The sequence below is a fragment of the Falco biarmicus genome, chromosome Z, assembly GCF_023638135.1.
Source record: "Falco biarmicus isolate bFalBia1 chromosome Z, bFalBia1.pri, whole genome shotgun sequence".
Lineage (NCBI taxonomy): Eukaryota > Metazoa > Chordata > Aves > Falconiformes > Falconidae > Falco > Falco biarmicus.
Window position 1 is genome coordinate 67,484,671 of NC_079311.1, and position 17,026 is coordinate 67,501,696.

Genomic DNA, 17,026 nt, shown 5'->3' on the forward strand with positions numbered 1-17,026 from the left:
CTGCCTCTGAGTGTAGGTACATAGGGACTGTACGTTATTTTTTCCAAATCCACTAATTCTGCTAAAACATTGCCAACATTTACAAACAAAAGAAATATGAGAGCTGATAAGCTGTAGACCATTTGGAGGATTTAATGGCAAATTGGTAAGATGGAGACATTACGCTATGAGTCTCTTCCAAAGAAAGGCAGAAGATGATGATAAAGATGGTTTGAATCAATCTGCACAGTCTTGTCACTGTGGCTAATCCTTTTTTATGTTTCCTAGGAAGCACTAATAATACACTGAAATTAGCAGTTTTAATAACTGTATATTCACAACTTTCAAACAGAGTAAGAATGTTTATTTTCATATAGCACTTATAAATATTGTGCTAATTGTTTTGAAATATACTGTGATAGCCAGGAATATTTCCTAAACTAGATGGATAGGGCTTGGGTAATGGGAATTTGACAGAAGTACTCAGCAAAACCCAAGACAGGCAGCTCAACCTATTCCCTTGACTTGATTAGCAGCATGGGCCTGGTAAAGAAAAGATGGTAAAGAATAAACAAAGAAAGAGAAGGGAAGATTTCCCTGGGCACAGGAAGGTTGCAGCCATGAAAAGCCCCTTAGGGCAGGTCACAAGTCTTTCAAGCAAGTCTACATTTGACTTTAAAAAGCTGGCTTTTGAGAGGATGAAGTGCCTATGAGTTGCCTCTCAGCACCTTCCTCCAAAGAGTACACAGAGGACTGGGGTGATGCTAAGGATGGAGCCTGGTATGTGCCACACAGATTGCATTACTGTAGCTTTTCAGTTCTGTAATCAGCAACCTAGTCTTCTGATTTGCTTTTTAAATTTGCACTTGCTCAGCATTCACACAGGTGAATCTGACAAGCTTAAAGATACTTCTACTCCTGTTGGTAATAGCTCCAAATACATTTGAATGCTTATGGACAAACCTCCAGTAGATGCCTGAAGCCGATGACTTGACATAATTTTCAGCAGCTGTGGAATATTACCCACAAACTGCTGAAAATAACCTGAAGCTCAGGCTCCTTAGGGGTGAGGTAGCTGGGGGGAACACCTATGCAAAACAGAGCCCTCCTGGGGAAAAGGGAGTAGACTTCAGCTGCCCCTCATTTCCACAGTACTACATTAAGGTGAAACTAAATAAAATTCTTAGCTCATCAGCTGGGAGATTCTTATTTAATTTTTTAGAGACACTGAATATTTTACCTTCAATACTAAAAATGCGCTCTCCAAGCGTTCCTGCTTCTTCTAGTAGTGCAGCCTCAGATGATACGTTAAAGAAATACTTGTCTGTTGGATGACTAGCAATTCCTTTGATTTCTTTAATTAAGTTTTTAGTATCAAGTTCATGCCTGATTAAGTATCCCAAAACCTTGCGTAAATGAAGAACAAAATAAGAAGAGTGAAGGAAATCATGGTGTCACTCCATTTCCTTCTGTATTATTTAAGTAAATATTCTACATATAAAAACCCAATTAAATTACATTTATTCATACAATTGAAATGTTTATCAGACTGTATACAAGGGACCATTCAGACAGGAAAAATACATAAATCAAGGCAAAGGAGAAAACCACCAAAATTGCTCAGGTAATACTGTTTTTAATTTTTCAGCCAGTTACAGACTAGTTTCACTAGTTTATAAAGATTAATTTAACCTAGTTGCAGTCTCACCAGTGTAACAATGCATGCATTATATATAGCTTATGCACAGAACAAGCACTGTCATACCTACACAGCAAAATGACCTTATAAAAATTGCTAATATATATACATAACTATAGTATTACTTACAGCAATGCCAAATCTGGTTATATTGTCTTCATTGCATTTACCTATCACTGTTTTCAAGTTGGAGCCATCATGTGATTCACCATCTGTCACAACAACCATTACTTTTGTAGCTGTTGGACGTCCTCCCGATTCAGGTGAGAAGGCATACTGTCTGTTACGAAATAGTGAATTTATCACATGTTAATTTATAATGGATGGAATTCAGTATATATACTGTGATGAATATGTCCATCACTAACTTAGAACAAGGTGCACTGCAGTGCTTTTTTCTTTGTTAATTAACAATTTGCAGTAAGAATTTTCAGTTATGCTCCTGATAGCTTCTTCTCAAATATCTGCTCAAAGAGCCATCAGAAATGTAATCAAGGAAGAAAACCACAAGTGAAAACACAAGTGGGACTGGATGGTATTTCTGACAGAAATGTACACTCCAGGGAAAACTATATACTTTTGTACAAATGTTTCTAAATAAAAAGGGTTTTTTTGTCAGACCTATCACTGTTTTGCAACATCAGAGTAACCAGGAATTGACTCCACCAAGGGCAAACAAAATAATAGGCTCCTCAATATTACTGTAGATACTGACTCTGTCGAAGGCTGAGTCTGTTCCTAAAGAAAATTTTCAAGGCCATTTGATTCAGCATGTATTTTGGCCTAGAGTCCTATTGTTGATTCAACCACAAAACAGCATCTTCCTATTAAGAAACAGACCTGGTTTGTATACATATTCGAGTTATAACACATGGGTTTAAGTTTTTTGTATTTTTCATGCTGTCGGTGTTGCAGTGACAAACTGATAAGAGATTTTATTTTCTCTGCAATCAATCAAAGCCTGACCTGCAAACACAAATGTTACCACTGAACTCCTGCAAAAATTTTACTTCCTTCAATGGTTTTGTATCCCACCTGAAAGTTTGTGCACAGTATTTGATGCACTGCCATGTCTAGACATCTTTGACAGCCCAAACAATTGTCAGGTACCAGAATTACTTTAATATAGGGTTTAACCCAACGGTTAAAGACATGCTTTTCAGCAAGTTTAGTTTACATACCCCTGTACTGTTCTGCATAGGGAACTGTAAATGTACCTGAAGGATTCTTCCTGGTGCTGGGAATGTCATCAGAGGCTCTGAGCGCATGCACTCCCAGTGGGAATGAAATTTAGGATGTGCTTGTTGCCTTGTAAGGCAAGTTAGAATAGTTGCACAGTAAACATCAATGTGTTTTACCTTGCATTGTCAATGGCTTTGAAAGTATTAGTGAGATCTCCTCCCTTCTGGTATGTTCCCTCCATTGCTTTAACAACCTCATTCTTTGTTTGATACGTATTCAAGTTGAACACTACACGGGGATCATTAGCATACTGAATTAAACCCACCTATGCAATAAAGAAATTATGTTAGATTATCACACGTTACAATCAGTTACATAGAATCACAACATTTACTTATCAGGTTGGAGTAAAAGATCTGGAGATACACATGAGGTTATACTTTTCTTTTAACATATATAAACCAAATCGATAGTGACACGTTTGGAAAGCAAAGAAAGCTAAAATGCTCTTGCACCTTATGTCATTTATTATGGACTACAATATGTTAATGCAAACAACCTCAAACAGTAGGCATTAAATGTTTGCATGGTTACTTCTGGAAGAGCTGATGGATAGTAGTAACACAAGGAGCTCTGGGAAAAATGAGAAAATAAAAAAATATTCTACAAGCTGACAGCACCTCAATCTCATATCTTCTAAGGAAATCCCAAAGGTTAGTTACTTGACAGCACTGCAAACCCTATTTATTTTTAATACAGGTGAAGCTAATGACGTATGCTAGGATGTATATTTAGTATGAAAGAAAAAAAAAGAGAAGATGCTGAAGATGAAGTTCAGAAAGGACTGAACAGGAAGCCTTGCTTTTAAGCACCTCACTTCCAAAGTAGCCCAAGGAAGAAGGCAGCCTTTGGGAGAGAGATTTCCAGTGCCCCAGTTCTTGTCCCAGAACTGTTTATGGAAAATGGACAACTGTAAAGACAGAAAATGTTTAAAAAAAAGGCAATAAAATCTTCCTTACCATCATCACATTAAAAGGAAAATAGAACCCAAAGATCAGACAGTAACCAGGAAGAAAAATTCCTGTTTAAAAGATGCAGCAACTGGAAAGTAAGAGCTGTATGAAAAGCCCATTAAAAAATCTGTTCTATTTTTACCACATCCCCACAGACTATATTTTAATTACTTTCACAACTAATGCTTGAAAAAGATCTGACTCCCCTAGATATAATCTGTTTTAGTTGGTTTATGTTTTAAATCAAATTACTAATCCCTTTTGAAATAGGTCAGCTGTGAGATAAAATCCACCATATTGAAAGATATAGGACAACTGCATTATCTGTGGCTTTGAGGAGGAGGCACTGTAGTCACAATAAAGCACACTTAGTTTCCTTTAAAATTACTAATAAAACTCATTGCCTTTTTTTTTCTTCTGGTGTTTCTCAGAGATGTCTTTGACTTACCTGCGTTTTGTTAAGGCCTATGTCTAATCCTTGTACAAATTTTTTCAAAAATGCCCGCACTGCATCCCATGGATAAATGCTATTTGACTCATCACAAACCACCACCACATCTATGACAGAGGAACACTCTAAAACAAAAATAAAAAGTGGACATTAAATGCACTTTCAGCCTCAATAGACTTACACCTCTTTGGCTAAATCCAGAAGTGCATACTTAGGTTTCACACAGGCAACGCTTCAGATTAGGAAGGTTTTGCCAGAGTGAGGACTCAACAGAAGTATATGCAGATTTTGAATCTCTGAATTCAGAGAAGTGACTCCATATTCATAACATCATTGGATCATGATTTGTCAGGCTTTGTGTGTCAATCATAGGACTTCGCTATTTGCACACACAATTTTTTAAAAATCCCAAATTAAGTGTCTCTGAGACAATGTCCCTTGATTTTGTTTGATATATTTTTTTAACTGACTCTGTTTTGCACATGTTGTCTTACTTTGAACAGCAGGAGAATAGCTTCTTAGGATCTGGAAACTTGGACTGATTTCTGAACAGACTCCTGTTGCATAGTATTGGCTTCCACACTGCTGTGCCCACAAGGGACCACAAGTCTTAAAAACAACAAAAAGAAAACTATAAAAATAACAAATACTTGTCTCACCGTATCCATATACAAAAGCACAATAAGCAGGATTACAGGCATATAGGATCAGAGGAGCTTTCTTGGGTTATTAGGCCAAATCTCTTGCAATCACAGTGACAGTATAACCCTTTTCATACACTTTTTCACTGAAAGGATTTTCCATTCATGATCATTCTAGTGCTGCCTCCTGCAACATGGCCCCTTACAGACTATATGCAGCTATAGCATCTAGGGAGTGTGACTTGGTCTGCAAGGAATATATGCTGCTTTAAGCAACCTGCTCTACAGATTACTGGTTTAAAGTTGGGGTTGGTACTTGCACATCGCTTACAAGCATGCAGAGAAGTACTTCTATTAACCAGGAGGTGGCATCAGAGCCATGAGCATGCAGGACGCTGCTAAGACTCAGAGGAGCGTTTCTTGCAGTACGTCCTATTGCCATCTACAGTGTGACCAGTCTGAAGAGTTCTGTGATCAGTGCACACACACACATTTATTAATTTGAGAAGCCTTTTTCCCAAGGGAAATTCACTTTTCAGAAATATTTACAAGTTAAAATTTCATCATCATCTCCAGTGAAGGTACAGCCTCACAGCATGCACAGTCAGTTTTAGCTGCAGCTTGCAAGGAGAAGTTTGGCCCTGGCCTCATGTACCCCTCAGCTGCATGTTTCATTGCTTTTTCGGGAAAATAATCTTGCTTCTTTGCTGAAAAGGATCTCTGTAAAAAGAAACGTTTTCAGCTGGATCAACCAGCTGCTTGCACAATAGCCACACCTTTGATATTAGAAGGATAGGTACAAAAGTACCTAGACAAAAAAGACAGATACTGAGACGGTTATTCTGCCATGAGGGTATTTCTTTTTAAAAGAAAGTCATGATAGGAACTCAAGTTAAAAACATAACCTCTGTCCAACAGTTCTGAAAGAAATGATAACTTCATTACATACACTGTCTGATTGCCCTATGCATATGGGAGAGGCTGGAAAACAGAAAATGCACCAACTCTATTTAGAAAAAGAAGAGAAAGTGAACAGCACTATCACTCTTTTCTCAATAAGATTGAAAAAAAGGTAATTAAAGGCAGAAGTAAATGGAAAACAAGTGAAATCACACACTGATTTACCAGTAGCAGACCACATCAAACTATCCTAATGTTATTTGATAAGATGGCAGATTTTCATGACAAGACAAAAGAAGTGTATCTCTGTTATCTGATCTTGAGATAAGTGCTCTTTTTACCTGCTGCATGGGGCATGACTAGACTTCCTGGAAAAGACGGATATTTACAGAGGTGAGAGGTACAAAATAAATTATCTATATTGGTAACTATGAATCTGAAGGAGGGTTACTAGTCTTTATTTTTAATTTAAAGTACTTTTTAGATCAATATTATTTGCCCATTTTCTATTTTTCTTTTATTAATGCTAACTCATTGGAGCAGAAAATACAGATGTTCCAATAAACTTTGGCAATCTTCACTTTAAAAAATAAGGGAAAAGCTCTAATGTTCTAGAATTGTTAAAGGCAGACATTTAAGATGTATCATTAATGCAGGGGTAAACTCAGAGATCACTTATCAAGAACTGATGAACTTGAAAAGCGGAGTACTAGAAAGGGGCACAGACTTGCTCTTAAGGACTAATGTTAAGAAATGTGGACATAAACTGGGAGCTCATTGAGTGGAAGAGAGAGGAGCAGATGGATTGGGCACTGGCTGACTGGCTGACCATAAGCATGCAGCCAGCACACAAAGCAAATATGGCCTAAAGACAGGTGAAAAGAAGCACCTGCAGTTGAAAGAGGGAAATACTGAACACACTATATAGTATCCTGGAAAGACTCATGTGGAATACATAGATCCAGTCATTCGTGTTGGAGAGAGGTGCATTTTAAAAAGCACATTTCAGCCAAAAAACTATTTGTTTGTTTGATAAAGCAAAGGACAAAGGAGAATGATTGTGGGGTGTTAAATACAGAAGGGAGATTTTATTTGTAGGGAGATGGGAGCTGTTTCTTTCAAATAAAGGCACAGCACTGCCCCAACAACAAACGGACAGAAACTTCAATCAGAAATACAGAAAAAAGTTGTTAGCCATCAGTAAAATTCTTAAGCACCGTTCCAACAGGGCTAAGCACGCCTCAGAAAAATGTAATTAGCCTGCGGAAATGACTGCCCTGTACTTGGGATACCTGTGAGAAGCCATCACATGGCATCACACAGCAGAATCAGCAGAACTCATGTGCTATGGCACAGACACACCAGGCTGGGTCACGCTCTGGCCAAGCAGCGCAGGTATGCAGCACAGACTGGTGCAAGCGCATGGAGGCTGAGAGAGAAGCAGCCACTGGAGGAAGGAGCATATGAGGCTGGGAGGAGGAAGGCCTGAGCATAGCTCAGAGTCCATCAGAGGCCAGCTGCCACACAGCATCTCGGAGGAAAGTCCTGCCTGGCAGCAGCTTGTAATTACAAGCAGACACCTTTCGCTTGTTGTCTAATACTTGCCACAACTAAGCCACGGGGCTTTTGGTATTTGTTGAGGTTGAGTCAGATAAGCACCTGCGTCCAGTACCCCATTCTCCACATGTCAAAAAATACTCCTGTTGCCAGCGAGTTCATGTCTTAGCACTGAACTTTTTTTGTTGTTGTTACTTTATGCTATTTAATGAGAGTCAATCAACATATGGATCAAGAAAATCTTTTTAACTGAGAGAATTTCAAGTATTACAACAAAATACAAGTTTTCCTGCATAAGGTGTTTTAAATCACAGCAATTACTGATACTGCTCAGAAGTAGGTATGCATAACACTGTATTAACAGCAATTAAAGGTATTAGGCATAAGATATCAGTATCTTCTTAAACCAACAATCAAGCAGAGCACTGTGGCTGTACTTTGAAGTGATGATTAACTTTATTAATTCCAAGAAAACTGCTGGAAAGGTTGGAATTAGACCTACTTTAAAGTATCTCAGAGAACCACGCTATGTGGTAATAAAGATAACAAATATTTGAATACTTTTGCGATTACTAGGAAGATGAACTGAAAACCACAAAGCTTAAAGTGAGCCTCAAAGGTTTTTTGTCTGTAGTTTATTTTTTCACTTAATTACTGCATATGCCCACAATGTATGCATCAAACTGGAATCCACCTACAGTGTAGCAGTTTTCATGCTTACAGTTAAGACTGTAAAAAAGGATATTAAACTTCCTTTCAATTATGAAATCTGTTTTACAGGTTCCAAGGAGAGTGGTTTGCAGAATATACACATAGAAAATGCATCTTCCTCCAGCTCACTAACCAAATTCAACATATCGCAGATCCATGGGACTAGAAATCCTAAAATCCCAGAACACTCACTATGCAAGTGCACATGGTGGCAAAGAGATCCCATACTGTCTTTTGAAAGCATAATCAGAACTTCACAAGATTTCCTTAAAGATGTCCATGGTGGAAATACTCTTGCCTATGCTGTCTGACTTAAATTGCAGACTCTTTTAATTATATGTTCTTCCATAGCATATATAGATAATGACAAAAGAGTGAATTCATAATTTTCCTGATTTTGGACCCTAAGCAATGACAGCGGGATGGAATATTTTAAAATATGCAAAATATGTATTAATCTATGCCACATAATAAAATACATTTGGCTTGCTCTTATAAAAAAATGTGGAGAATTCTAGTTTCTTCACTCTCCTCAGGAATTTCTGTGTGTCGTGAATACATCCTCAATACGTACCAAAAATCCTCCTGTTTTTGAGTTCTGTATTAGAGTCAAACCAAGGTTCATATCTTCCTTTATCTCAGTCACATTTGGAATATTTATTAAAGCTGAAATAAAAAGAGAATAAGTCATGACAGAATAGTAAATAAGATGTAGAAGCGATTTACTAAGTTAGAATTCCTTTTCAAAAGCTTGATTTCTCAGAATCTAAGATGACTTTTCCAAATGGCTGCATACAACTGAGGCAAAAGAAACAAAAGCTAATCTTTGTCAAAAATCTGCTAACCATTAACTGTAGACATGAATTAAGTATGGCCATTTAGAGTACCTGCCCTCACCAGAGCTGAAGGCAAAAGAGAGGAAGAAACAGTTGACCTATTGAGTATTTTTGGCTGCCTGAGTAGCTGCAGCCAAGCAGCTACTGTTACGTTCCTCAGGACACCGGACTCCTGTATCTAGTATCAGGCTTTAGAGAAAAACCTGGAAGGAGTGGTGGAGGACAGAAATGCTCTGCATCACACACCGAACATAAAGTAGGCATCTCAGCACATTCCCCCACCCCGTATTTTCACTGTATCCAAAAGTGAATCCCATTTTATACTTAGTTTGGAAACACATACAGAGGCAGAAAAGGCTTCATACCCACTCACATACTTGCCCCTCACGCACTCCACATTTCCAGGTTCTCCTGTGCATACCCAGTGTGGACGCCCACCCACCTGATGCCTGGACCTGAGGCTCCCCTAAGCTGGCTGGTCCAGATGAAAGTTTGCTAGTGAACGTACACACACGTGCACCTCTTTTGGGGAAGATCCAGACACTTCCCCCCCTGCCCCAAACCCCCTCCCTCTCCTCTTGCTGCAGCCTGCACCAGGCCCCTGGGCTGTGACCCATGGTCCTGCTCCAGCTGCCAGCACAGAGCCCCTTAATGACATGGTGCCCTCCCTGGTCCCTCCCCAGCAGCTGGTTTTGGGACAGACACCATTCCTGCCCTTTAGCTGGAGGTTAAAGCTGCCAGTTGCTCCAGGAGCTGACTCTGACAGGCCAGCAGCTCCAGCAGCTGGCACCACAGGCTGGGGCACCCATACCCCAGCACAGCTCCAGCGGCAGGCACTGATTTTTGCTCACATACACATGGGGCTCACCAGTAGCTGGCACCGAGTCCTCACAACACGCTCACTCACACACCCCCACCCCCCACCCCCACAGACAGTGTGATTATGCAGAGAGATAGTTAAGAAAAGATTTAATAAGATTGATTGGCCTGGTACAAAAACAAGGAAAAACTGAACAATTGTAGCAAGACATTATTCATTACAACTTACCTTGTAAATTCAATTTTTCACATGTGGTCTTGGATGTACCAACAGGACATGCATAGATATCTCCAGTTCTGTTAGCAGGATAGCCACTCCAGGGTGAGCCAACCAACAACCTAAAGTAACAGGAGCTTCATTAAGTCATTAATGATACTGGAAAAGTTCAGCAGCATTCTTGCACAGCACACTGTAGGTAACAGGTTAAAGAGGCTTTTATCAGATATAGCACCTGAGGCATTCAGGAGTCTTCTCCAGAATTCAGAAGCTTTCGGGCATTCAGAAGCTTTACTTGCATGTTAATACACTGGATTCACCAGGGGCAAATTCAGTGGAGAAGCCTCTAGGGATTAGGGTACGTCAACTATGTATACAGTTTTTTCTGTGATATTATGTTGTAGTGTCAGAATAAATATAGCAAAGATACTAATATATACAGTTGCATACAAATCTAGAAGTGTACACATTGGGGACTGAGAGACAAAAAAATTATTGTCCTGTCAGTTAATGGTTAACTGATTCCTTTTAAGTTATTCTTTTAACCAATAAGAAGCATTTCCTACAGGATCTGCTCAGCAACAGTCAATGCTTATGTCTGAGCTTGAACACTACCACACCTTGACAACACTGAGTCAGAAAGAAAATACTGCAGGTGGTAACAGTCTGCTGCATGAAATATTTGATCCTGAACAAGAAAGTTAAGACTTACGGTAACTTGTGCCTACAATACAACGTGATTCACTTTCTCTGACTCATTCCCTCATCTGCCCTAAGGTTTCCCTTTCAACATCTGCTTCTCAAGACCCCTTTAATTTTTATCTGAAAGCCTTCACAAAATGGGTTAATTCACCCCCCTTTAATTTTTATCTGAAAGCCTTCACAAAATGGATTCATTCACCCCCTAGAAACACTGCTTAAGAACACCTACTTTTCAGCACAACTCTCTGAGAGTGAAACCACCAGGCAGTATAAGGCTGTGTATGGCTGGAAGAGATGGACAATTCTTTATAGTTTAACATGCAGTGAAATAAGGGTAAGCCAAAACACGACCATAAGAAGATGATCTCAAAGAATATGAAAAAATGGAAGATTATTAGAAAGCAAGGACTGTGGGTATTTGCTCCAGGAGCAATATGACTTTTCTTTCATACAGAACAGTCTATGGTAGTGATAAATGCATTTATGGGACAACAAAAGGGCAAGCAATGGGACTCTAGAGTACAGAACACGGAGTTTCATAAAAAGCCATCTTTTTTAGTTGGTCAATAGGTTGCTAAAAGCTAAATTGTCATTCTAAAATTTTACAGGTAGCTAATGCAAATACCTTGCACTATAAAACACATTTTATAAAGTTATTATGTTTCAAAGCAATTGCTATATATCATATTAACTTTCCAGGGACCATCTGATTTTACTGCTGCAATTTTAAAACTAGTTTCAATACAAAGGCTTTGATAAAAAAAAAAAACAACAAAAAAACAAACCAAAACAAACCAACTTTGACAGTTTTAGAAGCACAAGCAAGAGTTTGAGTCCTTTTTAGCTTTCTCAAAGACATACTGCTAACTGCATTTTTTTAGTTCATATCAATTAAACACAAACTTAAAAGCACAGATAATGTTACTCTGTTTTACCAGTTTAGATGGGGGTAACTTCAGATTCTACTTTCTATGTGTCAGAATATCTCAAAAATACTACCTTCTTCTCAATTACCTTGTTGAAAAACAGTGATTATGCAGGCAGCAAGAACAGGATTTCATGTACTTTTAGCATCTCTAAACCTGCAATTCTGGTTCATATAAATACCTCTCTATATAAATGCAGCATATGTTACACTACCTGTGAGGAGGCCTCTGATCTTCTTGTTATTTTCTGAGCCATATAGCCTTTCCTGCACAGTGGAAACCAGAACTACCATAGCTCAGGACTAAATAACCAGAACTCATGAGAAACTACTCCACTGGTCACGTGCTGACAGATGATACAACCTGCTAACACTTGCAGTAACACAGAGGGCTGGAGTGGATCAATGGTGACTGACAGGAGGAAGGCGCTACAGTCTGCCTCCTTGTTACGTACCATGGAGTTATTTACAGTTGTAAAATGCTAACTGGGGTGGATGGGAGAAAGAAAGGGCTAACAGTTTTTGTGGAAACAGAAAACAGTTTTAAAAAGGATGGCAGTACTGCATGTGTAGTACCTGAAACTTGAATTGCTTTTCAGCATTAACTAAGCTGAACGTTGCGCTGTGTACATTTATAAATATTTTAATGTTTTTCCTGCGTTTTCCATAAGGCAAATATATCTCAGAGTCCCTGCTGGAGAAGAGCTACTGTTCAAAGACTGAGCTTAATGGATCTTGGAAGCACCCCCTGCTCTACTCCATCCAGTCAGGAAACACCGTACATCTCTGCATGGCACTGGCATCGCTCTGCAGCCATGGGTTATCCTGAAGCCCAAAGCACACTGTTTCATTTACAGAGTGAGAATGAGAGGAGAAAAGGAGGAGAAGCATCCCTGAGCACTAGCTGAGCCCATATCCCAGCCTAACTACAACCCTCACCCTTGCTATTGGCATGAACTAGAGACAAAACCCATGAACAGAGTTTAGAAACTTGCCCTTTCAGCATGCATATTTGCACTCACTCCATGGGCTTTATGCTGCTCAGCCAGTCATGTGGGCTCCAACCTCAACATGAATTCCAAGGCAAACATCTATTTATGCCAAGGAACCATCACTTTTTACACCCAATCCACTTCTAGAACTTTATATTCACAATTGTATTTTACTTCCGCTAGCCCTAAAACTAACCTTGTAGCTGTTGCATGGCACAAATGGAAAAATGCAAGCCACACAAGACAAACCCTTCTAATTTTAAACACAAATATAAATGCATGCCCACTATGCCCAAAGCAAACAATTTTGTTTTTCATTTAGCTTGCACTGGTCATATTTTACTGGAAGTTATTAGACCCTTTGCTGTATTAACTTTCATTGTAGATTTGTAGGGTCTGTCAAATCTCCATATTGTAGCCATGCTGTGGGCAAAAAAATCACACTCACACAGAATTTAACACTTAGAACTGACTATTACTGACATTGTGATTTTCAGAAATGAACAGAGCTATTAAACCCCTTCCCTTGTTTGATTTAATTAGTCTAACCTGCCATCAATATGCTCCTTAGAAAAAGTTATTAACCAACTTCTGCCAAGCCTAGCCCTCTACTTTTAATTTCCAACCTCAATAATTAAGTAATTTCCTAGGACCTTTATTTTCTTTTATCCTGAGCCTTACTTAAGTTTAAAACTAGCCTTAATCTATATTAGAAATCAACGTCCTACTTGCCTTTGAAAATTAACATAAACCATTACAAGTAGGGAGTTACACAATGCTGCTCTGGGAAAAGGCATGTGTATCTTCCCAAAACATCAGAAGTACAAGAAAGCAGGAGATCTGGCTAGCATCCTGCTAACTACAAAAGTATTTTTTACTGTAATTAAACAGGATGCACATGAAGCAGAGTGAAACAGAATGTATCAGAAAAGAATGCAATAAATGAGTATTAAAATACTTCAAAATGCTGGTTTCCAAATAAACTGTTACCATGTACAGTGTATTAAGGGTCTTTTTCAGCCATGAGTTACATATTTATTTTTACAAAACTTCCTTATGTATTCTTGTAGACTATCTTTACACAATACTATAGTGATTAGCATGTAATATTGCCTCTGATTTTATTATTCAGCTCCTTAATCAGTCTCCAACACTGTATACAAAGCAATGGAACTACATGAAGTCAAATAAAGTTCAGCAGCAATGCCATACCACACAGGCTGCAGGAGTGGCAGATCAAAGTGCAACAGGAATTATTTCTGGGAAATTACACCATGACAAAGCTAGTAAATGGCAAAGTGTGACGTAGCAGAAAACAAAATCAGAATTCATGGTGAAGGGCTGAATTCCCAGCTGTTGTGAAAGCATGTTTTATATTTTCTGGTTTTCTTTTTTTTTTTTTTTCCCCATGCATTTGCTCTTTAGTGTGTTTTTTTAAACACAAAGATGGCTAATAGGAAAAAGAAAAATAAAAGCAGAAAAGGACCTCTTAATCATCTGGCCCTTTCCCTTACAATTACAGGAAGTGATAAATAGATATGAAGAAAACTCTTTGCTTTCATAGATGCTTCTCTGCATACCACAAAACACTCATCACGATCTGAAACTTTCGAACCTTTGAACAAAAGACTCAATATTTTAAAAATTACAGTGAGCTATGGCAAGAGGATTTGACTGACAAACTTAAAAGGCCTAGAAGACAGAAGCCAGAGCTGCTTCTCCAAGCAGGAAAAAGGAAAACCATAGGGCATGCAGACAGGACAGCAAAAGCATTAGAAGTGCTGCTGGCACTGAAAAGACAAAGCTGTAACAACGGCAGCATTTTGTTTAGGAAAAAAAAAAAAGTTGGCAGAAATTGCCTTCCTCATTAAAATCAGAAGGCTTTGGAAATGTATTGATTTCAGCAAAAGTTGCTACAGAAATGTATCTTTTCAGTAAAACATCTTATTGGTCTGAAGAGGCAACACACCACCTCTGGAGAAAGGCTGTTGGGCTTTGATGACCAGTGAGCAGTACGCAGTGATTTTTAAAACTATTTAGTAGTGCAATGATTATCTGATACATCAGTAAGGGCAGTGCATATTATGGTGTCATTACTGACCAAAGTATTTCAGAAAAGAAAAATCCCGTAATACAAATTCCAAAACAAAATTTAAAGATTTGAAATCCTAAGCACACAGACACCACTGAGCAGGGTGGCTGCAACTTGATACCAAACAGTACCTCAACAGCAGACAGATTTTCGTTCTGTTGTGGGATGTATCCACAGACTCAAAGACACATATGGGTAGGAAAAAAACATTTTAATAGCTACATGCAGCTATTGAATCTTATTCACCTGAGACAGATATCAAACCAAATCTCAGCATGGAGTAAATACTGTTCTCTTTGCAGAACGTACTATCAGCTGCAGTTCAGGGCATGCACATTCCAGGTGAACTTGACGGTACAATCAGCCTTTCTGAAAGATTACATTTATAAAATAACAGAATTTGGTCTCAATTTACGGTTCAAATACAGCTGACCTCATGACAGGGGGAACCAGAGCGTAAACTGAATGATGTTTGTGTTGTGGCTAATTACTTGTGTGGTGGACTGCCTCAGCTTTTCTAATTGATGAGTTTCTTTGGTGTTCAGAATTTTCCTTGAGTTCATTAAAGAGCTCCTGTTTTGAAATTCCCACCAGTCACCAGAAAAGCTTCAGCTGTGCTTGACTTGTAAGTTTGCCCTTATTTATGAGCATCACATGCCATCAATGCCCATCGATGCACAGCAGACCAGTGTCCAATTATCCTGGATCATCTGACTCTACACAAAAAGGGCTCCCTTGCTGGTTTGTGTTACAGCTTCCCAACATGTAAAATCCCCCTCTACAGCCTCCCTTCCCGATTGGACTGTCTTCCCTTTTCTCTCTGAACTCATCTCCAAGCAAGAGGGATAACATACTGCTGTATACAGTGCCATTTCTACAAAAAATCTCCTCTGTCATTTCCTATAGCTCTTACTGCCTCAGGAGGCGTATCTCCAGAAATACAACTGAATAATACAGCTGGTATCTGCTGCTTTTTCTGTATCTCTCCTTTCTGCTCTTTGACAGAGTACAGGCGGATTTTTAAAGCTGTATTTAATATAGCAACATGTGATTTTATTAATAGAAGCAAGGTCTTGCAAGTGACGAAACTTCTGGTGGATGTCAGGTTCTGGATAAGCTCTCTCTTGGAGAGAAGTGCCACCCCAGCAGCTTTTGATGTGGTAAGCAGCTCCACTGTGCCTGAACAGAGTTTTCAAGTACATCACATTCTTGATGCACAATGATGGTCCCTTCAAAAAAGCATATGGTGATAAATGCTCCCCTTTGACAGAAAGGAGCATCCAGATCTTATGCAAAGCTTGGACTGTTTATCTCACTCTTAGTTCAGCCATATCAACAAATGCTCTGCAGACAGACTGCAGCCTCTGCATCACTTATAGGAGACACAAACTACGGAACAGCTTGAGTGCTTTCTTTTTTTTAAACAATGCACACAAGAAAAACCTCTGTTGCCCCAAGAAAAAGAAAATAGCCTAGAAATGAAAAGAACAAGACAGTAAACCGTGACTTTTTTTCTAAGCTTGTCTAATGACTTCTTGAGAGGGAGACTGAAAAGAGCTTTTCTTCACTGAACAGTCTCTAACAAACCAGTTACTCAAACAAGAGCTGACAAAACTCTCCTGACTTCTGGAGCTATGGTCAGACACCATGCAATGAATGAACAAATGATGAAGTGCCTATCTACAGAAAAGCTTCCCAGATGCATAATATTCATATACTTGGGAGAAGATAGGAAAAATTAATCCATTAAGTTACTTTCTTTCCTGAACTCTACCTCACGTAAGTTGTAGTGGAGAAGTTTTTATAACAGAAGTAAAAACAGAACAGGGAAACGTAAAACATAAATAGCTTGGTTGAGTCTGGAACTTAGTGCTCCTGTTACAAGCTGACAGAAAAACTTACATGAAGGATAAAACACAAGACATAATTTCTCCATGTATGAGCCAAAGCATTCAATTCACTTGAGACAGACATTCTTCTTCTCCTTCAATGGCTTTATACAGAAGCTTTAAAAAAAGAGAGCTCTGACCTATGGATGACTAAACACATAATTAAAGCAGGCAGAAACGCAGTGAGAAGCCACCACAACGTGAGGCAAGGAGTGGGGGTAGGTTGGGAGCCTACCCAATGGAGCGAGAGGACATGCCAAGCTCTTAGTTTGGAGGATATAGCTCTGCTCTTCTCTTACTTTGCCTCCTGATCACTAGTGGTAAACACAGTTAACACTGCAGATGCAGTGAGATCTAGACAGCCTTACATCTTTGCATACGAAACCAACTGCAACTGCACAGTGTCTCTGTGCAGGGCTAT

The 17,026-nt window shown here is 39.0% G+C and overlaps 1 protein-coding gene across 1 annotated transcript in view; it reads right to left on the reverse strand.

The window, feature by feature from the left end:
• The window catches only part of ITGA2 (integrin subunit alpha 2), a 70,761-nt gene that overhangs the window by 31,452 nt on the left and 22,283 nt on the right, over positions 1 to 17,026 (reverse strand). The window contains exons 3-9 of the mRNA XM_056324122.1: positions 10,018 to 10,127; positions 8,708 to 8,799; positions 4,819 to 4,933; positions 4,322 to 4,449; positions 3,037 to 3,185; positions 1,808 to 1,958; positions 1,220 to 1,385 (exon numbers count right to left, since the gene is read on the reverse strand). Of these exons, the coding sequence (XP_056180097.1) occupies positions 1,220 to 1,385; positions 1,808 to 1,958; positions 3,037 to 3,185; positions 4,322 to 4,449; positions 4,819 to 4,933; positions 8,708 to 8,799; positions 10,018 to 10,127 (911 nt within the window). The remainder of the gene's footprint in view (positions 1 to 1,219; positions 1,386 to 1,807; positions 1,959 to 3,036; positions 3,186 to 4,321; positions 4,450 to 4,818; positions 4,934 to 8,707; positions 8,800 to 10,017; positions 10,128 to 17,026) is intronic.